Source organism: Lepidochelys kempii, chromosome 4 (assembly GCF_965140265.1).
Source record: "Lepidochelys kempii isolate rLepKem1 chromosome 4, rLepKem1.hap2, whole genome shotgun sequence".
Taxonomy (NCBI): domain Eukaryota; kingdom Metazoa; phylum Chordata; order Testudines; family Cheloniidae; genus Lepidochelys; species Lepidochelys kempii.
The window spans coordinates 84549277-84575258 of NC_133259.1; the positions used below are offsets into that span (position 1 = coordinate 84549277).

The 25982-nt window shown below is 42.8% G+C and overlaps 2 protein-coding genes across 6 annotated transcripts in view; both read right to left on the bottom strand.

Moving 5' to 3' along the window:
• ZDHHC2 (zDHHC palmitoyltransferase 2) overlaps positions 1–9273 on the bottom strand; it is a 71915-nt gene extending 62642 nt beyond the window's left edge. The window contains exon 1 of one of the 2 annotated variants that reach the window (XM_073341929.1): positions 9032–9273. In XM_073341929.1, the coding sequence (XP_073198030.1) occupies positions 9032–9182 (151 nt within the window). In that variant the 5' untranslated portion in view covers positions 9183–9273. Of the gene's footprint in view, positions 1–8610; positions 8674–9031 lie in introns of those variants that run through there. The other variant, XM_073341930.1, reaches the window with a different exon arrangement.
• A 12632-nt stretch (positions 9274–21905) lies between these two features.
• Positions 21906–25982, bottom strand: part of MICU3 (mitochondrial calcium uptake family member 3) — a 149307-nt gene continuing 145230 nt past the window's right edge. For all 4 annotated transcript variants that reach the window (XM_073341941.1, XM_073341937.1, XM_073341940.1 and 1 more), the window contains one exon: positions 21906–24324. In XM_073341941.1, coding sequence (XP_073198042.1) covers positions 24214–24324 — 111 coding nt within the window. In that variant the 3' untranslated portion in view covers positions 21906–24213. The remainder of the gene's footprint in view (positions 24325–25982) is intronic.

Here is a 25982-nt window from a genome sequence, read left to right on the forward strand (position 1 = left end):
AGTGATTGAGATGTACATTTGCTATAGACAGCGTGGAGGATGTGTGTGTTGAAACGTTTTGCTCAAATTTTTTTTTTAAAACTGCATATATGTCTGGCTATGTTCAAGCATGGGGGTGAGTTTAAAAGTAAGTTAGATAGCATTTTGTGAAAACCTGGACATTTTCTCTAATTCTTACTCCCTTGTGGACAGGGCAAGAGCTTGTATACGCTCCATGATATTTTCTATACACTTATCAAAAAAATTCTTGCTTGCATAGCTTTCAGTTTTAATAATCTGAGCTGACTACAAGTGCTTTGTCAATTCATTATTATAAGGGGAAGTTTTATTATATATGACAACACAGGCATTTTCTTTTTTGGCTTTGAAATCAGGTATATCTTCTGGTTCAACGTTCGAAAATTGACAAGTTATTACAGGGGCCATAGCCCCCAGATTCCTATGGATATAGTGCTAGGAACACAGCCTGGTGTGTTGAAGTTAAATACAGACACTTGTTTTGAATGTTTGTGGATGCACCCAACGTATTTGTATCCCTTCGGTTGCAAAACCCCCCAACAAAATGAAAGATTTAAGAGAAAGAGTGACTTATTACCTATATTAGATTAAAAACTGAGCTATCTGACGAAAAATTATACAAAGTTTCAGAGTCGGCAACCCCCAGATTTCTATTATTATGCTGGTAGGACAATATCTTGATTTACTGAAATTAAACAAAAAGAGATAGCTGTCTAGAATTTGTGACTGCAGCCAAACAAGTGATTTTATCACGTTGGTTATGGAAACAAATACCATTGCTCCACTGTATTTTCTTACCTTTTGCTCCCTCTTTTTAAAAATATTAACATATATAATAAAATAATAATAATATAAATATTAATATTAATATAATATGTCCTATTAACAACTGTTTATCTTTAAATAAAAAACACTATTTGCTTTCCAACAAAAATGTGTAACATATAATTTAGATCACAGATTATTAAAAGGTATAATTATAAGTACTTAGTTCTTTTACAATTTTTTTCTCCAATTATTCAGGGGGAGGGGGTCATGCACATTGGGCTGCTTTAGTTAACATTCAGATTTAGATACCCATTTTTCCTTAACAGGTATCTCTACCCAGATTTTAAATGCCTCTGAATTTTAGTATTTTTTCATTATCTTCATTGTGGTTCTTTATAGTTTCCAGGAATAGTGCTAGTTCTCAGTCACTGGTTTAGGAGTTCGGGGCCATACATCAAATCCTATTACCATCTCTCTTTAGATTGGGGGTCAGTTGTTAGAAGGGAGAAGTCCAGGCACCAGAAAAAAGGTTTTATCTCATAATGTCCCATTAAGTGACATCGTCACCCTTATCTCTCAATCTCATTCTGACAGAAGTCAGGGGTAAGGTACCACGTAGGTAAAATACTCAATTTCACATCTTCTTGATTTTATTCAAGTTTTAATGCAAAAATCTATTAGAAAAAATGAAAATAAGGAATTTCCATGTCCTTAAAATAAAAAGTGGCCTCTTAATTATAAGATTCTTTAGATAACAGCTTGTTGACGTGAGAAAAATCTATTTGGGATGTGAGACTATCCATTTACCCTAATGAATAAAATTATAAAACTAATTACTAAACAAAAATTCTAAACCTTTGATTCTCCTCTCATATGACTTAATATTCTGCATCTGAATTCACAACAAAATTTGCACATATTTTATCTTTATTGAAGTTTTGAAGCTGTAAAATGGTTTAACGCTATCTGAAAATTTACAGTAACCCCTATCCTCTACACCAGCAGTTCCCAAACTTGTTCTGCTGCTTGTGTAGGGAAAGCCCCTGGCGGGCCGGGCCAGTTTGTTTACCTGCCGCGTCCGCAGGTTCGGCTGATCGCGGCTCCCAGTGGCTGCGGTTCGCTGCTCCAGGCCAATGGGGGCTGCTGGAAGAGGCGCAGGCCGAGGGACATACTGGCTGCCGCTTCCAGCAGCTCCCATTGGCCTGGAGCAGCAAACCGCGGCCACTGGGAGTCGCGATCGGCCGAACCTGTGGATGCGGCAGGTAAACAAAGCAGCCCGGCCTGCCAGGGGCTTTCCCTGCACAAGCGACGGAACGAGTTTGGGAACCACTGCTCTACACACAAAAATGCCTTTTGCGCCTTTAATAAAGTGTGCTACTGTCATTTTCATTAATCCTGCTAGATTGTTTGCACTGTATTCTCCTGAACCATCTACCCCTTTTGTTGTGATTTGTTTTGTGCCGGAAGTCAGAATGAGTAGATGGAAATAAAATTCATAAAAACAATTGCGTACTACTTGGGTGCTTAAACAAAACATTACCATGCTTTACCTTAGTGTTTTACGTAGTCACCAAAAGCCAATAATATCTGAATGATGTTTGATGCGCTACATGAAGTGAATTGGCACCTTCTGTTTAGTTCCTAGTGCTGTCCACATCACAAAACCCACCACATTTGGCTAGGCTTTGCTGGATAGATCAGAAAGGACACCAAGGACTGAGCATGCATGGCAACCAAACTATCCTCTTAATTAGGCAATCCTTAAACAAATAGCGCTTATGTATTCAAAATCATAGCGATTACCTGGATGTGTAAAGATTACTCACGTTAAGAGTTTCATGATCAGGTCCTTCTATGAGGTCCTTTCAGAACAGAGATGAAGCACACTTGCAAATAATTTATATCACATTGATGCTACTATGTATCAACTTGTGTAAAAGCCTTTCATTCCAACCCGATTCTCAGGGGATTATAATTTCACCACCACAAAGATTGATTTTGGGAGGAATGAAAGCATAATATCTAATCCTGGAAAGAATATTGTATGAGTGGAAGTTTTTTTCCCCAACTCAATGTGATGAACTGTAAGTTGAGCAAAAATCATGCTGAATATGGACTGAAAAAGAGTGTTTTTTTAAAGATTAGGTTTCACAAGCAGAGAATAGCAGCTCTGCAGAAACTGTACTTTGAGCAAACAACGTTCATCTCTGTTCTGGGGGCCAGAACAAGGCACATTCCTCAATGAAGTCCTATTTGGAGAAGTTAAGTGGGATTTTAAAGATGCATATGCATTTCACTGGCCCACTACACAAGGATTAATTTTACCCAGTCTTAGTTATAAGAGTTCTACAAATGTGTAAGTGTTCAAAGTTTTAGAAGGAGGAAAAATACAGTGCTTCCAAAATACGGTAGTATCATTAACACAAACTATCACGATTTCAGGTCAAACTGGATCTTCCTTCACCTAAATGTGGAAGTCCAGTTAAAGTTCTAATGCCTTTTTCTGTGTTCTGGTATATGAATCCTTACAGTAGAAACACCCTCAATTTCCCTCTCCCCAAAATAGATAGAAAAAACAGTTCTGAAAAATTCTCCTTTTAAAAAAATACAACTATTTATAGATAGCTGCTGTATAATGCTTCCTCTTTACATCTCTCTAACCGAAGTAATATTTATATCATTTGTGAGTATCTGCTATAGTATTCTAAAATAAAAAACCATGCATTTATTAAAATAAATGGGGATTCTCTGTCTTTCCCTGAGCAACATAATAAACCTTAGAATTAAATTCAGCAATATTTAGAAACTTGTTAAACTAGACAAACAACAGCTGATTTGTTTTGGTCTTGGGAGCCTGGCCTTGAACGTTGGTCAATGTTACTTTCATTTTAACTATAAATCTATTCCTAGCTAGACCAGAAGATTTAGAGTTGAAGTAAGGAGAAACATGAAGGAAATTTGTTTTCTTCACGCACCTACAAAAGAGCTTACTAAACTTAGTACAGTAGTATTATTGCCAGCTCTGATTTTCCTTGTACAAGGGTGAGGTGGGGAGAGGATTCCACTTAAATCTACTATTTCACTTACTAAGTTGCAAGGTCACTGTTTTTCAATGTTCAAAACGTATATCTACTGATTGTACCTAGCTTAGGTTCTTTTCCCCAGTTTTTTAAAAGTCATAATCAACTCTCATAATATGACATTGAACCTGATAAGCTGACAGAGAACAACGATGAAGAAAGAGGCAAATATTTAAAAACTCTCTAATTTAATTCTTATGCTTTTTCAGGTGTAAACCATTGTGGGCATAAGTGACTGAATTTAGATGTCTATGTCACTATGCCCACACATCTAATATAAATTATTTCATTTGTACCTACAATTTTGCCTGGAAACAATTAAGTGCAAAATCAGAGGCCATGCTGAAACTTAAAATTTCACACAAGGAATTTAATAGCCTTATTTTTAAAAAGTACTAGTACTCACAACTACTACTGAATTCAATAGGAGTTCCAACAACCTCTGCAAATCAGAACTTAAGTGATTTGCCAAAGGTCACATAGCAAGTCAGTGGCAGAGCTAGATTAAACCCTGGGAGATCCTGGCACCAGATCTCAACCAGTCCAGGAGAACATGCTGCCCCTTTAGTAATGTATTTTTGGATTTACTCTTAGATGTGAGAAAACTGGTATCACAAATGATTAATATTTAAAAATAGCAAGTCACCAGGATTTCTGTTTAGAACTGCGTGCTATTTAGTATCTTGTGAAGCCCCCAAAACACAAGATTAGTGCAAACAAATTATATTTCAGTAAGTCACTAAGTAACATACTCAGGCCGCAGGGACTGTACAGATTTAGAGTTTTGTACTGTTGTGTTTAGTTGATAACTTTTTACAATTTAAGTATGTGTACATATAGCTCCTATTCCAACTCCTGTAAAATAAATCCACATATGCACATACTGACTAGGTATGAAATAGTTTGACACTGAACTGCATCCACCTGCACTTCCTCTAGGACAGTGGTTCTCAAATTTTTTTTTACTGGTGACCCTTTTCACATAGCAAGCCTCTGAGTGTGGCCCCCCGCCCCATACATTAAAAACACTTTTTTATATATTTAACACCATTATAAATGCTGGAGGCAAAGCAGGGTTTGGGGTGGAGGTTGACAGCTCGTGGCCCCCCATGTAATAACCTCGTGACCCCCTGAGGGGTCCTGACCCCCAGTTTGAGAACCCCTGTCCTAGGAGATGCCGTTCAAGTAAACCAAGCCCACACTTTCTCCTACAGGCCAGGCTTGCTGGCCAGACTACATCTCCTATGATGGACCCTCACAGCACATCATGGCAGACACATGGTTGAGGTATATTGTGAGAGATGCAGCCTTGCTGGAAAGCCCACCTCGGAGAAGAGAACATAGAGAAAAGGCACTGCAGCAGCTCAGAAGGACGTGGTTTAAAGTCATACAAAGTCAAAATGAAACATTTTCTTTCAATCCAAAGTGTAGAAAAGAAATGTTTCAACATTTCCAAACTGAAGTGTAAATGTTCATCTCAAAAACCAAAACGTTCAATTTTTCACTGAAAACCCAAAACACCCCAAACCCAGAAATTCTCCACAGAAAGCAAACACTTTTTGGGAAATTTTTTTTGGCTGTAAACTCAATTTTCCACTGAAAAACTGTTTTGGTGGAATTTTTGTAACCAGCCTTCTTAATATCTTCTAATTACTAGAGAGGAAGGTGTTTAAAAATCCACATATAGACCCTCATGTACTAGAAAACTTGCAGGTTAATGGAGGAGGTGGCATTGCAAGCTGCCATAAAACAACTTTGTGAAGATAAGGATTAAAAGAAGCACATACATTGATCTAGATGTGAGTCACCTAAATTTTCAGTAAGAAGTTTGTACTTGAAAAATTACAGTAAGCCCAAGGGTTATGTACTATACATGTTCCCAGTTGCATCACTCCTTTTCTACAACAGCCACTTCCTCAAATGAATATTTATCTTTAGCCATGGCCTTCAACATGACATCCAGAAAAAGTCAGAGAAAGCAGCTTCATGTTAGAACTACCAAGTCTTCAAGAGTCATTAAAAAAAAGTTAAGATGTAATTATTTTTATCATATTCTGTAATAAATAGTGGTCATGGAGCCTTTCCAACTAATTAATGGATCTTGTAGTTATCACACTACTGGTCTTTAGTGTTAAATCAACAAAGAAGCAGTTCACTGCCTTGTAAAACTACTCCACTAAGAATGTTATCCCTTAGTTGCATGTCAAAATACTTACTAAAGGCACAGCTAAAGAGATTTATCATCATGATGTTATGTTTTTACCTTAATTCTTCAGTTTTGCTTTATACATGATAAAATGATTAACTCTTATACAGAGCCTTTGGTACAATCCTACAACATATTAAGCATCAACAAATTTGACTTCAAAATATCATTGTACTTTATGACTAGGCCAGATATGCACCTAAGTCTAATAAGAGGATAGTCTAGTTTATTAGCTAGGGTGCAATTTATCTTTTTTATAAGCTCCTTTGTTAGATAATACAAGTTATGTAACAGGAAGTCTGTGACTGAAATGGTCTATAACAGAGAAAGAGAAAATTAATGTTTATATTAATGAACATAACTTTTAGCAGTATCAGTAGGGTTCTTACTAGCACCTATAACCAGAATGACCACCTATGACAATCAAGGTCCAGACACCGGAAGAGAGCAGGTTTGATTTGAACCCCGCAAAAATAAGCAGTTAAACCAACTTGATGGCATACTACGCTATTCATTGTAAAAGTGTATTGAGTAAGATCTTTTATGAAAGCTTGCAATGCACTGAACGTAAGTCATTTGAGATATGTATAAAAATTACAGTTACGAATGTATATGTAGAAAATTGTAATTGTAACTGTGGTACAATTTCGGCATCATCTCACATGGCAGTGAAGCAATCAGGCAGAGAGAGGTTACTTCTCCAGATGAGACTGCTTCTAGCACCTAGTCATTGCCCAGACCAGGAAAAAACAACGAAGAAACAAGGCAAATGAGAACAGCTTGAAAATGAAAAGAAAACCGCAGTCTTTGAAAACTAAGAAAGGAGAGGCTCTCCTGCTGGCATATTTAAACCACTCCCAACAAGTGGCAGTAGCCAAGAGCAAATTTACCATGAAACAAACCATGCGGTGGCAGGGGGCCCCCCCAACGACAGAGCAGCCCCCAAAATGCAGGACAAATCTCATCTGACAACCTGCCCCTGAGTCCCGGCCGGCGGTGCAGCAGGGCTCAGACAGGCAGGCTGCCTGCATACCGTGACTGGTGGCCCCATGCCGCTCCCAGAAGCGGCCGGCCGCTGGCACGTCTCTGTGCGCCCTCGATGGCGGGGCAGGGTGGGGGAGACGGCTCCGCCCGCTGCCCCTGGTCCGTGCAGTGAATGGAGACCCATTGCCCCCCCTTACCCCAAGAGGGGCACAGAGATGTGCCAGCAGCACAGCAGGGCTAAGGCAGCTCCCTGCCCACTCAGCCTACCTCACTCCACGCCACACCACTCCCGGAGGGGGGTGTCTCTGTGAGCTGCCCCCACCCTGAACACTGACTCCATAACTCCAAGGGGAACTGCGGAAATAGGAGCTGCGAGGGCAGCGTATGCGGGCAACGGCACGCAGAGATCCCCCCCGCCTACGAGCTGCTGCCAGAGGGATGTATGCTGGTCGCTTTGGGAACCGTGCCACCAGAGGTAAGCGCCACCCCCTTGACCTCCTCCTGCACCCCAACCCCCTGCCCCAATCAAGGTATCTCACTTCATTTTCATTTATTTCCCATTATTTATATAGGAGGAGGATGAAGAAAGAAAGAAAGAATGAAAAACGGGGGAAGAGACCAAAGAGAATGTTCTTTTTCTTGGCTGGGTCCCAAGGGGGACCCCCCGGAAAATGAAGCTGTGCACAGGGTCCCACTAACTTTAAATCCACTACTGGCAGTAGCTATGTCACCAGGAGATGCTCTCCCACCAGCATAGTGCTGTCCACACTGGTGCTGCTGTCAGTGAAACTTACATTGGTGATGGTGTGGGGGGGGTGTTTTTTCATGTGCCTGACCAACAAAAGTTTTGCCAACAAAAGTGCTAGTGTACACAAAACCTTAATGAACACAGAGTTATGAAGAGAGCTTCTGTTCACATACCATTAAGGGAACGCACCCCAACAGTTATAATGTAACACATAAAATAGATGGGAATACTTAGCATACCTGTGTAATTTAAGTGTATTGTTTTAAAAGGGGAATGGGATCTAGACAATACTAAAAATGGGCCTGAACTGCTATGTCAGATCCAAAATTCCTAAAGCATTTTCAAATGTTAGGTCTGGGATGTTTGGTCTGGGATTTCGGGCCAAACTCTAGGCAAAATACTATATGACAGAGAAAAATATCATGCCACCCGATAGGTGTTCCGCAAAACGGAAGGTGTATTTGAATATGAACAGAAATTCTAAAGCGCTTTGTTGGCTCAATAAGCCTTGCAGACAGTATCATCAACCCACTACAACATCTAAGCCAGCATGCACAGTGTTTTCACCACCATCAATACTTATAGAGTCACAGTAACAACTAGTTCAGGAGTCACTGCTTATGACAAGGGAAAGGCTACTCTAGGAGGAATATTTGATTAGAGCTGAATCTCGAAGCATGCATCTCTTCTCCACACCAGCCCTGCCACCCTAAAATCCTTTGCTGTCTAACTGGTCTCCTAGGTTCAGCTACACTGCGATGCGCACAAGCCTGGCAAAGCACGTCTCATGACAAAGAAACACCCACCAGGAGAAGTGGACCGGGAAGAGACCCAGGAACTGGGCGCTCAGCCACGGGGCCACTGCCCGAGCGCCTCCGCCACCATCGCCCGGGACACAGGGTCCAGAGGCGGGCTCTGCCTCTCGGGGCGCGCCCGGGGCTTGCGGGGAGCGGATCCTGCTCAGCTCGGCAGAGGAAAGGCAAAGGCCATTAAGCCGCCAGCACCGCCCGCCGGGCCCGGCAGCCTCCTAGCGCAGGGCTAGGCTCGTGTTTACACGGTCACACCGCCCCACGCGGGGCAGCGTGGCGGGCCGGGATCAGCCACTGCCCTGCAGACAGACCCCAAACTGTCCCCGGGCCACCCGCCGGGGGTTTTGTCCCCTTTCCCTCCTGCGGGTCGGCGCTGCGGGGCAAGGGGGGTCCCTGGCAGGCCGCGGGCCCCACTCACGCAGGCAGAGCTGGGTGACATAGGCGTAGTAGGACCAGCAGAGGATGCTGGAGATGAACAGCACCGGCACCCAGTAGAGCAGCCGCTGGCAGCGCCGCCTCGCGCCGCCCCGGGTCCCCGCCGCCGGCGCCGCCATCTTCCCGCACCGCATGCCAGCCACTAGCCCCGGGCCCGAGCAGCGCAGCAGCCCAGCCGAGCCGCCGCAGCCTGCTGCCAGCGCGGGGAGGGCGCGGCGCCTGTGCCGCCCTCCCTCCCGACAGGCTCCTCCAGCGGGCGGCGCCGCGCCGGGGCTGCTCCGCCCCCGCCGCTTCCACAGCCAGTCACGGGCCCCCGCCTGCCGCCGGGGCGTGGGAAGGGACCGCGCGGAGCCGCCCCACGGAATGAGGCTGGGGCTGGCCGGGCTGGGAGCCCCAAGGCCACAGCGGGGGGTTCGACCCCCGAGGAAATGGGGCGGGGACAGGGCAGTTTGCTCCCACCTGCCCCTATAACAGCCCCGGGCCGAGGGCAGGTACCCGCCTGGGCAGAGGGGAGGCGGCGATCAGCTCCCCCCGCCTCAGCCCCTCATTAGGGGCTCGCTCAGGCGGAGGGAGGGAAACCCGGAAGCTTGATTTTCGCTTCAAACGACAGGAGGACCGAGCACCTGCCTCGTATACTGACAGGAAAGAGCCACGTGCCCCCTGGCAGCGGGCAAGGAGATTAGGATGCGCCGCCCGCTGCCTTCAGTTGCAGTGCGGTGCAACGCCACTGAAACCAACGCAGTTAGCGTCAGATCGGAGCAACATTGCTGATTCAGGCGAGCTGGGCCTGATACCCCGTGTGATCCTGCAAACCAGTGACCCCGGCTTGATCCTATTTGATCAGTTCTCTTTTCTTGACTTTCATGGAAGCACTGGGCTTGCTCCGTAGACTCTGATCCTGCCAACGCTTATGCACCTGCTTAACTTTAGGCAGATGAGTAGTTCTATTGAACTCAAAGAGCCTAAAGTTTTACACCTGTAAAAATGTTTTCATGCTCTTAGCCTATACAGACCTATGAACCGTGGACCTTATCTTTTTCTGTGTTCTGTATAGTGCTGAGCACATTGTCAGTAGTCAAGACATGCGTCCCTCAATTCCCCTAGCTGTAAAATAAGGATAATGATACTTAAACACCTTTGTAAAACGCATTGGAAGTATGGACAAAAGTGCTATCTAAATGCTAAGTATTACTGTAAAATAACAGATACAGTAACTGTTGTAGGCAGCCAGGGATGTCACAATAAATGGTAGCTTAAACTTTAGTGAACATGGCAGTCAGTTCTACTTTTGACATCACAATGGATTAGTTGGAAAGAGATGAGCAGATACAGTATGCTGACTCACTTTTCCCCAAACATGGTTTAATGAGTGTTCCTCACACAGAAACACTTTTGAAATGGCATAGTAAATCCAGATTATAATTAGGTATGTATGCACAAATTAGTTGCTGAATTAGAGTTCCAAAATTAGAACTGCCAGGATCAGCAGGGAGCATTTCTCCAATCTACTAGAATCTTTGAGTGTGTCAACAATATAGTAGTTATGAAAGAGCTGGTTGATTTAAGTGTGTTTGGATTTTCAAACAGCTTTGGACAGGATCTCACACAATGGGCTATTAATGAAACTGAAGTCACAGTGTGAGAGGTATAGATTGTCATAGATTAGAAATTGGCCCTGAGATAAAAATAGAGTAAGAGTTTTCAACATTGCAAAAGTACAGCAGGGGGTACCACAAGGTTCTGTACTAGGGCTGGTATTGTTTAGTGTATTTATTAATGATTTGGATAAGGGGATTTTAACCATGAGGTGGCAAATTTACATATCAGACAAAAGTGTTTAGGTTAGTCAAAACTAGGGAGACTGAGGAATTACAAAAGGATGTTATGACGCTGGCAGACCAGGTGCCAGCTCATGCCAAGGCCCCTAGGCCTCAACTGAACTCTGACCAATACATAACTGGAAACCAGTCTGGTTTACCTGTGTATTAGCATTGTTAAAATAGATGTTAAGTTTATAAGAATGTGTTTAGTGTTAAGAATTTATGAAATGTTTGTAGGATGTTGTGTGTAGTAATCTCATTTATAAGATCTGTACCCCACCTTGTAAGGTTATATTGAGTAGTTGCATTATAAAACTCTGTACATTTGTAAATCAAACAGGAAAGGAGCATTAATTTATGTAAAATGCTGGCTTCCTACAGAAGATGGTAAGTCCTGCCCACTAAGAAGGCCCACTGAAACCAAATGAGCCACTGTGAAACATCAAAGAACAAGACTTTAATTACTCCCCTACTACACCCATGAAGAGAATCTGTGCATGTGGACTCATCCCACCAGTTTGAACTCTGGGAGAAGGGAATAAAAATCCCTAACCAGAAGAAAATGGATCTCTACGCTGTTTGGACTCTGGGAGGGCAAGATTTCTAAGCAGAAGCATCCCCAGTGCAAATAATCCCATCTAAAAAAAGGTACTACAGAAACAGAAAGGGTACAGAGTTGCACGATGAGCACTGTAGCTCATGAAAGCTTATGCTCAAATAAATGCGTTAGTCTCTAAGGTGGTACAAGTCCTCCTTTTCTTTTTGCGGATACAGACTAACACGGCTGCTACTATGAACACTGTTAGTCACTGAAAGACTTTGATATAAGGGGAGACTGAAAATATTACGAGAGGAGACAAGATGAGACATGACTGAGGTATTAAAAACAATGAATGACACTGATAAGGTAAATTTGACACTCCTATTAATCATTTTCCATAATACAAGAAAAAAAAAAGAGACATTCAATTAACTAAAAGACAACAAATTACTTTTTTTACACAATACACAATAAACCTGCAAAAATCATTGCTACAAGATATAAAGCTTAGTAGAATAATAATGAAAATGATTAGACATTTATATGTCTAATGAGAACATCCACAGTTACATAAAATAGATTTTAAAAGTATAAGGGATAAAATGCTTCCTGCTTCAGGGCATGTGCCAACCATTTACTGACATGAATTAGGAAGAAACAGAGGCAAGTCATTCCATTATTTGGCTTCTTGCACCTTCCTCCGAAGTATCTGGCACTGTCCACTGTCAGACACAGGGTACTTGCATTAGATGGGATCACTGATCTGATCTGTTCTGTTATTCCATTTCCTGTTTTGCTATATGAGGAGGAGCTGGGAGCTGGAAACTCCAGGCATAACCTGGCGAGTTAATGTTTGTATAGTACTTTGAGGATTTAAAAAGCTATATAAATGCTATTATTATGTTTATAAACACTGCATTGTAAGACTAATATTTTAATATTCCAATATCTGATTGTGTCAGCCCTTCACAGGCTTTTTCAAGGACTATAGAAAAAGGAAGTAGTATTGTATTGCTTTTTATTTACTTAAAATTCTGTGAGTGTTCAAACAGCACCTGCATGCTGGTTTATGTGCTGCAGCAGAACATTTCTGATGGCATCAGAATGTCCCCATCAGCCATTTTACAGCACTGCAGGCTACCTTAGGTGTATGCTGGAAATAAGCATGGCTCATCAATCGTAATACATGCCAAGAAAATGTTGTAAACATAAAGGCATACATTAGTTTTTGAACTGTTAATGAATCCTTACAAATCTTTTTGTTATATAATACTTACATGTCTGTGTGGTAGGTTGTCAGTGACAGGAGGAAAAAAAGATGAATTGGTACAGAGAATATTTCAGTGTACATCACATACATGCTATGCATATGGCTTTTTCAGTTGCCTTCATGGAGGACTAGATGCTCTCATCCTGTTAGGGTGAAATTTAGCCCTAGTGTAACTCCACTGGCATTAATGGTATTGTACCACTTACCTGAGGGCTGAGTTAACCTTTATATCGTTAACCAGATTAAAACGAAATAACGATTGAGAACATGGAAAAGAAATTCCATACTCTATGTAAATGTAGCCTAATGTGATACTGCCACTCCTGCCTAAATAAATGAAAGTTGGATCAGTCCTTTCGTCATTTATTTCATCTCATTAGTAAGTCATTCAGTACAGAGTCAGTGAACCAACTCTTTAGCTGCTGTACATCAACATAGATCCATTAGCTTTAATGGAGACATTCTAGGTCACAGCAGATAAGGATCTGGTCAAATGTCTTCCTACATGTTTAGAACTCAGTGGGAGCTGGGTATTTGGCACTTTTTGAAATGACTATTCTAGTCATTGAGGTTTTTGAATAAGGATTTAGGAGCTTAATTCTTGGCAATCAGATTTGAAAATCTTGGACATTAATTTCCCTTTTTAGCAACAGAGGTGGGGAAAATCTAAAATTTCCAACCTTTCCTTCTCATTAGTAATAGTTGTTTATTCACAGCAGAAATCACGGTGACAAAAGGAAAAAAAAAGGGTGTGTGTGAAATGCTGCCCTGAACAAGGCCATCTCCTGTCCACAGCAACATTATGTGCTTCAGGATCCGCACCAGTTCCCTAAGCATATTAACAGTCATGGGTTGATGTGTATCTTCCCTAGGGCCAGCGGTGCATCACTATCTTGCTAGAAACCTTCTAACTAAACAACCGCTGCAAGGATCTGGGTAACCATTTAGCCTGCTGACAAACATAAGGGCTGACAGGAGTTGAGGATGCCAACTGTCAGGTTGCTAACGACACCATTTACTGCAGCACATGTTCCTCTGTAGTGGGCCATATTGGTGACAGGCCTTCCATATCCTGAAATTGGACAAAATGATTAAAACTTCTCTCATAGCTCTGCAATGTTCATGGTGACACCAACCTCTCACTACACTGACAACCATCATACGCTAAGGCAGGGGTGGGCAAACTTTTTGGCCTGAGAGTCACATCTGCATGCAGGACCATGAATGTAGGGCTGGGGCAGAGGGCTGGGGTGCGGGAGGGAGTGTGGGGTGTGGGAGGGGGTGCAGTGTGCAGGAAGGAGCTCAGGGCAAGGGGTTGGGGTGCAGGAGGGGTGCGGGGTGCAGCAGGGGTTGGGGTGCAGGAGGGGTGCAGCAGAGGGTCAGGGCAGGGGGTTGGGGTGCAGGGTGCAGAAGGGGTTTGGGGTGCGGGCTTCAGCCGGGTGCCACTTACCTTGAGTGGCTCCGGGGTGGCAGTGGCGCGTAGCAGGGCTAAGGCAGGCTCCCTTCCTGCCCTGGCCCTGCGCCACCTCCCAGAAGTGGCCAGCACCATATCCCTGCGGCCCCTGGGGGAGGAGGGGGCAGAGGGCTCCGTGAGCTGTCCTCACCTGTGGGTATCTCTCCCGAAGCTGCCATTGACCAAGGTTCCCCATTCCCGGCCAATGGGAGCTGTGCGGGTGCGGTGCCTGCAGGTGAAGGCAGCGCGCGGAGCCCTCTGCCCCCCCCTACTTCCCTAGGGGACGTAGTGCGGGCCGCTTCTGGGAGTGGCGTGGGGCCAAGGCAGACAGGGAGCCTGCCTTAGCCCCGCAGCGCTATGGGGGTGGCAGTTAAGTGATATTCACCTGGAGCATTCTTAGGGACCAAGCCTAGGGGAGAAACCTGCAAGTTCTGCATAAGTAACTAACTGAATGACCCTGCTACCCTATTCTCATTTAATTCTTGTGCAATCTTTTTCTTTACAATATGTCCCAATCCCACTAAGGACTTCAAATTTTTACACATCACACGAATTATTTTCTCCATAAAAAGAATCCCCCCCACCGAAAACCCAGCCCACAAATATACCCTATCTATCCTGTTATGCCAGGTATACTAAACGAGCACCCTTAACACCTCCAGTTTAACTGGGCATCTTGCTCTTGTCCAACCCACCATTTCCAGCTTGTCTCCCACCCCTGCCTGTGTTTTGCCCCCATACTCTGCTCCTGCCCCCATGGGCCTGTAGGCAGCACTTGGCTACTACCCATCCTGTTCCCTCAACGAGACCTTTCCCTACTGATCTGGCAAGAACAGGCTGTATGGGCCCCAAAGCATGTCACAAGCATGCCTAAATTCGCAGATGCTATATAAACAAGGACTTTTACTGAATGCCCCGCAAATGTCATTACGCACCTCAGGCCTCTGTCCCTGTGGACTCTGGGTCCCCATGGCATCATCCACTCCAACCTCAGTGTACGATGTGGGATGTCCTACCAAGCCATGCCCCATAACATATTATATTCCCACCTGATTATATCCATATATTTAAACAATGCTGGGCTTCTGTCTGCGTAAGCCTCTACAATAACTCCCACATGGATAAGGAAGGCAGCTTCCCAATTTTCGCATATTCTCATCAACGTTGGCCGCTTGGGCATTTCATTGTCCTGCTTATTCTTCTGTGGCTTATTGTGTGTCAGCACCTCCTTGTGCAACAATGATAATTTGTTCACATGTTCATCTCTCAAAATTTTATTCCTAGTAGTACTGAGAAGGTGAATCCCATTGGGTCAGCCACCCCAGCAGAACCATACTTGAGACTGTCTGTTGGGGCACCCTCAGTGCCCTGTTGTCCTCCAGCTAACCCTGAGCAGCAATTTTATTCCACAAATTGCAGTCCTTGGCAATGAATGAGTTGAAAGGTGCCCAGAAATGTCCCCTCCATTAAGGACTCCCAGTCCCTGGAGAGGGGTCTGCTCCACCTGACTATCACCAGTCCCACAAACTCAGACCCATGCTGGGCTTCCATTACTTTGCTTCCCGACCCTCCACCTATGGGTGCTCCCAACTGCTGCAGTGACTGAAGGGTAGCTTGTAACAACTGTGTAATACCATTAGCACCCACAGAAGGTGTGTGTACCCCAGATATCTCTATTATAGTTCCTAGGACACCTGATCCTCCCCATATCCTATTTGTTACCCCACTAAAGTCCACCCTCTCCTCCACCATTTAAGCCCACCAAAGGGAAAAGTGTGCCAGGACCCTGAATCCCCCGAGGCCCCCTACAGACAACCATTGCCACACTAGGTAGAAGGAGCCCACCTTCACATCCTGCCCTTGCAACCTCTATCTGGTGCTGATCAAACTCACCCCTGCCAGCAGTGCTGCTCAGCTATCCTGCAATCTGTTCAAATGACTGTCCCAGCTCTGGCCAACCCACTGCATCTTGCAAACCTTGCAGTGCTGTGGAAACAATTTTGGAAGCAACTGCTCGGACCACTTGAATCAGTTCTTGGTTGGCTGTCCCACCTGCAAATGCAGCCAATTCACCATTGGTGTGTTTGCTTCCCCAGGATCCACATCACCTCTCAGCTGAGAGGAATCCACTTGATAAGCAGACAGACCACCCTGGGATTTGCCAACCCCAGTCCTGGGTCCAGCATCTTGCCCGTGTGTCCCCCATGGTCTCTCCAGCCCCACCTCATCCACCCTGTGCTGGGTTTGAAAAGCCCTCCCCTCTCTGTTCTAGCATGCCTGCTATGCTTGGCTGTGAAGGGGAGCCAGTCCCCACCTGCTATAACTTAGAGAGAAACCTGAGACTGGATTCCCTACCCCTTCTCCCATGAACTGCCTAGTACTGGAACTGTTACTGGGGTGAGGACTTCCCCCCATCCTTGCTGATCTGTTATGACTCAGAGCTATGCCTGAAATTTCCTCTGCCTCTCCTACTTGTTATTAAATGCCTGCTTCTTCCTCTGTGGACTGGAATGGGGGGGAGGGGATTCCTCTGCCCTTTTCCTGCTCTCACTGCCCCGCTACCACAGGTTGCCATGAAGATTGCAGAGCTGAAGTCCTTGCTGCTCTGCCTGGTCTAGGTAAACAAGGGCTTCTCCTGCCTGGCATGTACTTATATAATGTCCCCTCTCTTCTGGTTACCCATGCTGACCAACTCTGCAGCTGCTGCAAAGTCACTCCACCTCTTTCTACCCCTTAAAGAGGAAGAAACCTTCCTCCAGCAACCCAGACAGCAGACCCCCGCTTAATGTGTGGCTCGGTCATTACTCCGATTCCCTAGCAAATACCTGACCACTTTCCTATCACCCTGTCTGACATGGTCAATCCAAGTTGGCTTGTTTGCTTCATGACAAACCCCTCTTGGGGTCATCTCAGACTATACCAATGAAATCAGGAGAACACTACTTAAACCAGGGGATTCCCATTTTGTGGGGTGGGTCCTATAGGGAAAGGAGAGATCCTGCCTGCTTCTCGGTTCTGTCCCTGTATTTGCTTTCTCTCCTCCCCAGTGTCGTACTGCACAACACTGCCTCTTCAACTTTCTGCCAGTAGTGGTAGTGCTGTGTAGAAATAGCAGTGGGGGACAAATGGATGAGTGAGGAAATGGTCAGTGAGGCATGGGGTTGTGGGGAGTCATCTATCCACATTGTTATGTTTGGGAATTCAGCTCAGCCCCGTTCCCACTCCAGCCTCCACACTGACACATAAAGAGCAATCAAAATGATGGCCAATGGGGCAGGGTTTGCAAGTAGTTAGAATTGTGTGGACTTTACATTGAAGCCAGTTCTCTATAAACTTGTAAAACTGGTTGACGTTGTAGTACTGCATTGTCTGTAGAGCAGAGTGAATAATTACAAAGAATAATTTGTTTGGTACATTTATTGTGAGGGATTTCAGAAGTGAGAGGTAATGAATGGAAGATGATGATGAGGAAGTTATGACAAATGGTCATGTTCAAAGTTGGGAAGATTATACTCTTTGGAAATCTATTTTTCAGATTTAGTAAATATATTCAGTATTATGGCAAAAGTTGTATTTTTAATTGCATGGATATGCCTTTGAGACTCTTAGATAGTGTCTCAAAATGGAAACAACTCGATCTATTTAGGTTAGTGAAGAGAAGACTAAGAAGTGTACATGGGGAAAAGATTTCAGATTGTAGAGGGCTCTTTAATTTAGCAGAAAAAGGCATAACAATATCCACTGGTTGAAAACTGAAGCTAGACAAATTCATACTAGAAATAGGGAAGAATTTTATAGCAATGAGTATAATTAACTATTGTAACAGTTTACCTCTCCATCCCTTGGAGTCTTCAAACTAAGACTGCATGTCTTTCTAAAACAGATGATCGATGCAGATATTACTGGGTAAGGTTCTATAGCTTGTATTATGCAGATCAGACTAGATTATAATAGTCCCTGATGGCCTTTAAAAAAATATCTATGAATACGGTGGGGTGAGAGCAAAGTAAAAGTTCCCTGGAAGTTTTTCTGGAGTCAGCTTTCTGCCCTGAAGCTTCAACCCCTCTTCCATGTAGAGATGTTAGTTATTTTCTATTTCTGGTCAGGTGAGTGAGGCACAGTATGTGACCCAGCAGCAGAGGAGGTTTATGGGAGAGGAGACATTTGTGTCTCCTGAATACAGGACTGAAGTGAGCTGGATGAAGTTCATCATTTGCAGCCAGAAACCATAGTCTTGAAACAAAGCACATACCATGTAACTACCTGCTGTAAGGCTAAGAGGATGAAAGTAGATCACATCACCACATACTTTCATCAACCAAATTTAGCCTCCTCAAAAAAAGATATCAAGTTAGTTTGACAGAATCTATTTTTCATAAACACACGTTGACTGGCATTAATTATATTACCGTCTTTTAATTCTTTATTAATCAACTCCTGTATCAGCCGCTCCATTATCTTGCCTGTGATGAAAGTCAGACTGGCAGGCCTATACTTACCCAGGTCATCCCATTACTAATTTTAAATACTGGTACAACACTAGCTCTCTTCCAGTCTTCTGAAACTTCCCCAGTGTACCAAGAGTGATTGAAAAGTCAACATTAACAGTTCAGCAAGCTCCTCAGTCCAAACCTTGCCCTCTATTGGTGCCTCCACATTGTTTAGTTGCAGCACATACATTTTCCAGGCTGCTAGCCAATTGGGGACAGTCTATTTGCAATGATCTCTTTAGCCAAGCATACCACCTCTGCTCCCTATCCAGAGGGTGCACCCCCACCAGATGGCATCTCTCATTGTCCTGCTTTGCTTTACCTATGTGCCTGGAACCTTCTCCCTCTCTGTGCAAAATTCTGTGGCAGGACAGCATATACATCCTGTGACATTCTATACCTTGGGGGAGTGTACTGTAACCCCCATAGTCCTCATTTTCATATAATTGTGATCTTATATATATATAGCATGCCTTGTAAGGTATCAGGGGAAAGGTTATGATCTGCTGAAAGTAATTTCTCTATCCGTAGATGTGTATCATTAATGCATATGAAGTTATGAGAACTGTGTTGTATGGTGGTCACTAAAAACATGCTGTAAGTTGGGGAATCAGCCAGATATTTGCTCCCCAGAGGCAACAGCAAGGAAAGTAACCAACGCCCAGGCAGGGTGTCAAACAACCCATCAACAGCCACTGTCCAGCAAGGGAGCTACAATGCAATGACTCACCTATATGTGGCCAAACCAGTGGAATTGCTCAACCTTGCTGGGTGACTCAGCAATGCCCCCCAGACATGCCTGAACTTGTGCTCCCCAAGCACATGGACTGAGGGTATAAAACAGAGCGGATACATACTGGGACCTTCTCCTGCCCCCACCTATGCTGCAAGCAATCAAGACACTGAGAAGAAGACAAGTCTCCAACACAGGAGATTGGCCCAGGATTAAGGAACAAACCTGTATATTAAGGACTACAATAGCCAGTCGGGTGAGAAAAACTACTTAATCTACTTGTTGTCCAGTCTAATAGGGTTGAGAGTTTAGACCGTGTGCTTATATTTTATTTCTTTTGGTAACTAACTCTGACTTTTTGCCTATCACTTTTAGACTTTAGGAATTAAAGACTAGTCTTTAATTAAAGATTATGTCATGTGATGAAACCTCCAGGAATATGTCCAACCAAAATTGGCAACCCCAACCTTAGGGATAATGGCAGCATGGGTGAACTTGTATTTTGGTGTTCCCCCATCACCCCTGGCCCCCACAGGCTCCCCACCCTCCCATCACCTCTGGGCCCAGCTGCCTCCCCTCAGTGCTTAATTTGTATTGAAAGAGGTGCCAGAGCTCAGTCCCAGCACAAATTAAGCACTGGCAGGGCAGCCTGATAGCAGCAGCTGCTGGCCAGGCCTCCAGTTCTGAAGGCAACACCACAGCCAGCAGCAGTGCAGAAGTAAGGGTGGCATGGTATATGGCCATCCTTACTTCTGCGCTGCTGTGGTGGCTCGTGGTGCCTGGCACTCTGACTGAGGCTCAAGGCGAGCTTTGCGCTATCACATGGGGACTTAATCTTGACAGAGCCCATTGCCCTCCTGCAGCCCTCCGGCCAGTCTTGGTTCACCAAGGATGCCATTTCAGATTTTGGCAGGGTGGGGCAACTTTAACCATTATTCCAGAGGCCAGTTAGGCACCTAAAAACTCTAGGATTATTTTTGTAGATAATAACTTAGGAATTAGCTGACAGGAGCACTGTATTTAACTCCTATATAAAGAAAGAAAGAATACATACAAACTCCAATTAAAGCCATATTTTAAATTTATATGTAAATTTAGAACAATCAAGAGATAATACAGCAAGATACTCCCAATCTCAAGCCTTCAAGTATCAATTCTGGAGCTCTAACATAGAAATCAGAAACATAAGTTTGATACTTTGTAAACTATCTTTAGTCAAGATAAATAAAAATAAATAAAATATGCTTAAAATCTCTAACAGACAAATTCTGGGTCACTGCCGTTATCTACTCTATTGTAGTTAATTGATTTTCACTCCATGAAAAACATATTTACTTAATTTTAACATATGTGATTAAGGTTTATTTCTCTTTTATTAAGAACGAGGATTTATTTTTCTAATTATTTTGGCATTTATGTTTACCAATCACAATCATGTACGTGCCTCACTAACATTTGACATTATCATTGCTATCTGTATCATACTTGGAACTGCATCTATTTTCATACAAATTTTAAGTTATTTTACAGATGTAACTAAAATTACAATTTGAAAATAAGCGATCATCTGCATAGTGTCTAAAATTATGTGTTTAGCTAATGTTTTTTAAACGGGCACTGCTAAGACGAGTACAAGCTAAATTTACATTCTAGAAGGATACTATTCTTTGATTGTACCATTTTAAATAATGAATGGCAAAACACAATATGGTAATAAAAGTAATAATGATAATTACTCCAGCCAGGACAGGTTAGGCATTTTAGAACTCACAACTCAAAGAATTAAATTTAAGCATAAGAGATAAATAAAATTATGAAATGCACAGACCAATCAAAAAACTAAAATAACAGCACTGTAATCCTTAAAGAACTCTGAAAGAATAAAATTATAGAGAATATATGTGCATTGCACATTTCAACATGCAGTACCAAGAAGTAATAAGAACAATAACAATAATACAATTGTATTTGCGGGGGGGAGTGTGTGTATTGGGGGAGTGAGAGAGAGACAAAGTGTGTGTGTGTGCGCATGTGTGAGAGACAGAGAGAGAGTGTCAGACAGACAGAGTGTGTGTGTTGGGGGAGTGACAGAGAGACAAAGTGTGTGTCTTGGGGGAGTGTGAGAGACAGCGCACTGTCACTTTAAGCACAGCACTCACTAGTCTGAAGGCTTGTTCAGACAGCAGCCCCGGCCAGCAGCTCCCACTCCTGACTCAGAAGCAGCAGTACAGACTACCCTCACCCCAGCTCAGAGGAGACCGGGTACACAGGTAGGGGAAAGGGGACACCCCAACATCAGCCTCCCACTGCCCCGCTCTGCACAACAGACCCCTGGGAACAGCTTGGCCAGAGGCTGCTCCAAAGTGTGGGGCCGGAGCTGCAGCTGGCTGCAGATGGCAGCAGAGCCAAGTAGCAGGGGGAGGAAAGGAACCCCTGCTCTGGAGGCGCCCCCCCTTAGAATGGCACCGTGGGCAGTCGCCTAGTCCGCCCACCCCTAAAGCTAGCCCATAATTTGATTCATCTGCACTGCAACAAAGGAAATTAGTTTGTTTCAAGTGCGTTTATTTTGAGATAAACAAGAATATGACAAGCATATTTTTTCATATTAGTGTACTGTTACATAATTTATTGTTATTGTACTAATAAACAAAGCAGAAAGCACAGTCTTATAAACTACTCTGACAGTACTATATTCTATTTTATGCCAGTCTACTGTACTTAGGCACCATATAGAAAAAAATACAAATTGGAAAAATGATACCAAGATTTTACATACATTGTGATTGGTCCTGCAATTGATTGCACATTGAAAAAGCAGTCCACTGCATACTGTTAATTACAACATCAGGGCCTATCAGCATTAGTACAAATCTCTTTGATTTTCTAGTTGTCAGCTGTGAGAGGAGAGTGCAGTAGGGACTGCCTGAGTATTTGTCACGGAAATGCTGTCTACAGTAGAATATTTCTGACATTTTTCTAGCTAGTATTTTCTTATTATATGATTTTTACCTAAAGCCAGATAAGCCATGTAAAAAGAAAACATTCTAACATTGATATTTCTGAAAGTGGAAATTCTAAAAAAATTTTTTTTAAAGTCAATTAAAAAAATGAATAAAACCTTTGTAAATTGATTAGTCCTGAAACTTAATCTTATTAACATAGAAGAAAACATATTCTTTTCTATTCATGCATTTAAAAATACTATATGGTCTTTGAGTGACAGACAGCCACATTCTACATGATGAAAGAATAAAACTCTTTGTTGTGTTTGTGATAACAATGAAAGATTAAAAACAGTATGTTGTGCCTAATAGCTGATTTAGGACTGAATTGCACCACTAAACCAAACCTTTTTTTTTACAACTGATAACAATGTAAATAGATTAATATTAGATAATCCGTTTTCATGCACAGATTGCTTTTATGTCAATACTGATTAATTTCATATTCAATAAATTTTCCTAAGAGTTACATTAAAATCGTGTGTGTTAAAGTGAGTTAGTATTAGGGTTTTATTTACTTTATGCTATCAGCCTTGTAGCCCCTTGTAAAAGCAGTGCAAAACTTTTAAATGCAATTGCTACATTGAGGCAAACCTGCCCCCGCAGCCAAACAAAAAAGACTGTGGATATGTAAAAACAAGCAGAATTGTGCTCCATTAATCATGACTTTTTAGGGCCTAATTCAACAACAACAAAACAACAACAAAATCATTCTTCACAACATAGAAATCTACAGACATGAGGCCAGGGAGGCTACAGATTGCTTGCATAACCCATAGCTGTATTAAAACTTATTATTTAATTCTAGAATTTGATTCAGGTAGAATTCCAAAGTCTCATGGTGTTTACATTTTCCATTGTAACATTTTGTAACTGGCTGTAGCTCTGTGCTATTGCATGCATTCCTTTTAATTTTTTTAAAGCCACACCCCGGGGGCAATATTTTTTCAGTACTGCATGCCAGTCTAGCAGAACTGGATAGGATTAATTTCTGCCCCATACCATGCCCAAATTTTATGAAAAGTGCATTATTACAAGTAATACATAATTAAGCTGAAATCCGTACTCTGGCAAAAAAGTTACAGAAACACAATGCTATATATTAAGTAGCATTGTATTACCTAACATGATACAAATATTAGCTAATACTTTGCCATTTTATTTTCATTATATTGTACACAATTAGACATCTTAAAATCAGGAAATTTTATTAAACTGAATCAGTAAGATTATAACAGTAAGACTTACAGCTGTTGGACATCAGTACCTCTTAATTAACAGCAATCAATAATTCACATTATCCTATATCACAACTGCGACTTATAGTTGTTTTTAAATGACAGTTTTGTTGACTCATGAGTACTTACAACCTGTACATTCCACACTTATGCAACTGTTCTGCTACAAAGTGCATTTTCATCCCTGTTTTAACACAAATTTCATATAATATTCATTTTCTAAAAACAAATTCACATCCCCACCACATGGAAATAATTTTTCACCACTGCCAAAAGGCACATTCACCAGAATGAAAAAAAAAATTCTTTAAATGAAAGGCACATCTCAAAATAAATATAAACAACACACTTCTTTAAATACACATTCTTTAACATATACTTTTATAGGCCAGATGACAGTGTAAGTCAACCCTTAAAACAAAACACATACTGAAAAAGTGGTTGAAAAAAATCCATGAATAGATCAGCAAATCAAGTGAAAAAACCCAATGGTGATTCAGTGCATAGTGCTGCAAGTGAAAGCTACATAGTTTACCTGTGTTATGTCGTTTTTCACACACAATATCTAGGAAAAATAGTAGCAACCAAATGCTGAAGTTTTTTCTTTCCTTCAGTTTTTTATCCTAGCGTATCTCGACTCCGAAATTGCTTCCAGAGCTCTCTTAAATGTTCGCTTGTTACAGTCGTCACACAAACATAGTAATCCTTCAAACCATATTTTGGGGTCTCCTGTTAAAAATGAACAAGTATAGAATTAGAAACAGACAATGTGCATTAAATTCCTTGCCACTAGATTATATTTTACAGGTGTTCATACAAACTAGGTAAATTTTTCATTACTACAACCAGGAAGTGCTAAATCCTCAGATTAGGGAGAGAAGACAGGCGAAGTAATATCTTTTATTGGACAAACTTCTGTTGAGAGAAACAAGCTTTCGAGCTTACACAGAGCTCTTTTTCAGGTCTGATATGCAGATCCTTGCACATGAGCATGGTTGTGGATCTGTCTGAAGGTAAGTAAGCAGTTTCCAGAACTGCACCTCCATCACAAGCACATGGTTAGTATTCACCCAGTAACTTAGTCTATATTGGTAGCTAAATGAAAACATATCCTTTTGTTCAGAAGTCTCCTGCTTTTAAGATAATTTCTTCATTTTCATAGCTGTATCAAAAGGTTCACATTTTTACACAATAAAATAAAAATACCAAAATATCTTGGTGCTTGTAGAAGACTCATGGCAATGGCTATAGCCAAGTATAAAATGAAGGCAGATAATACACAAACTTTCTTGCACTGTTATGTCAATTCTGAACGATGAGATTTCTGTTATTTCAATCCTGGAGCATCCAATAAAAAAGTACTATTCTGCTGAATGGTACTGCAGTTCTGAGACATTGACAAATACCCAGAAGAGAGTAGGCTGAATAGGGAGCAAGGATGGTCTAGTGCAGGGGTCTCAAATGCACAGCCTGCGGGGTTATTTCCTGCGGCCCGCCAAGCTCCCTGTGCCTCCCTGGAGTTATTTCCTGCGGGCCGCCAAGCTCCCCGCCCCCTGCACCCCCTCCTCCCAGTGCTCCGCATCCCCGCTCCTCTGCCTACCTCCAGGCACTTCCCGCTGCCAAACAGCTGTTTGGTGGTGCTTAGTGCTTTCCAGGGGGAAGGAAGGGGGAGGAGTGGGGAGTCGCGTGCTCAGAGGAGGAGGAGGAGAAGAGGCGGGGCTGGGGCAGGGATTTGGGGAAGGGGTTGGAATGGGGGTGGGGAAGGGGTGGGAAGAGGTGGGGCAGGGGCGGGGCCTCGTGGAAGGAGTGGAATGGGGGCAGGGCTGGGGGCAGCGGAGGGGTGTGTGTGTGTCAGTGATGCGGCCCTCGGGCCAATGTACTAGTCCTCATGTGGCCCTCCTGGTGATTGGAGTTTGAGATCCCTGGTCTAGTGGTTAGGGCTCTAACATGGGACCCAGAAGCCTAGGGTTCAATTCCCTGTTCTGCAAGACTTCCTGTGTGACCTCTGACACATCACTGAGTCTGTTACTTAGTTCCCTGGTCACATGCATCTTGTGTAATTTACTTACATACATTAACGATAAACAAAAGATCAGGTACTAGAGGGGCAAGGTAACCATAGATTTATCTTTACTTTTAAATTTGTAAGATAAATTCATCAATTGTTCCTGGGCATAAATTCAATATTTTTAAAATACACTTATAAACCAAGCTACTCTAGCCATTTATCTATGTATTTCTAATGTGCCGGCACTGCTGTAGTTAGTCTCAGTATATCAAATTAGGAGAATTTTTGCCTCTAAAAATCACACTCTCCAATGTTTTCACCCTTTTCTAAGTGAGTGTATTGTCTTGGTTTTTTTTAGACTATTTAATATACTCACTCT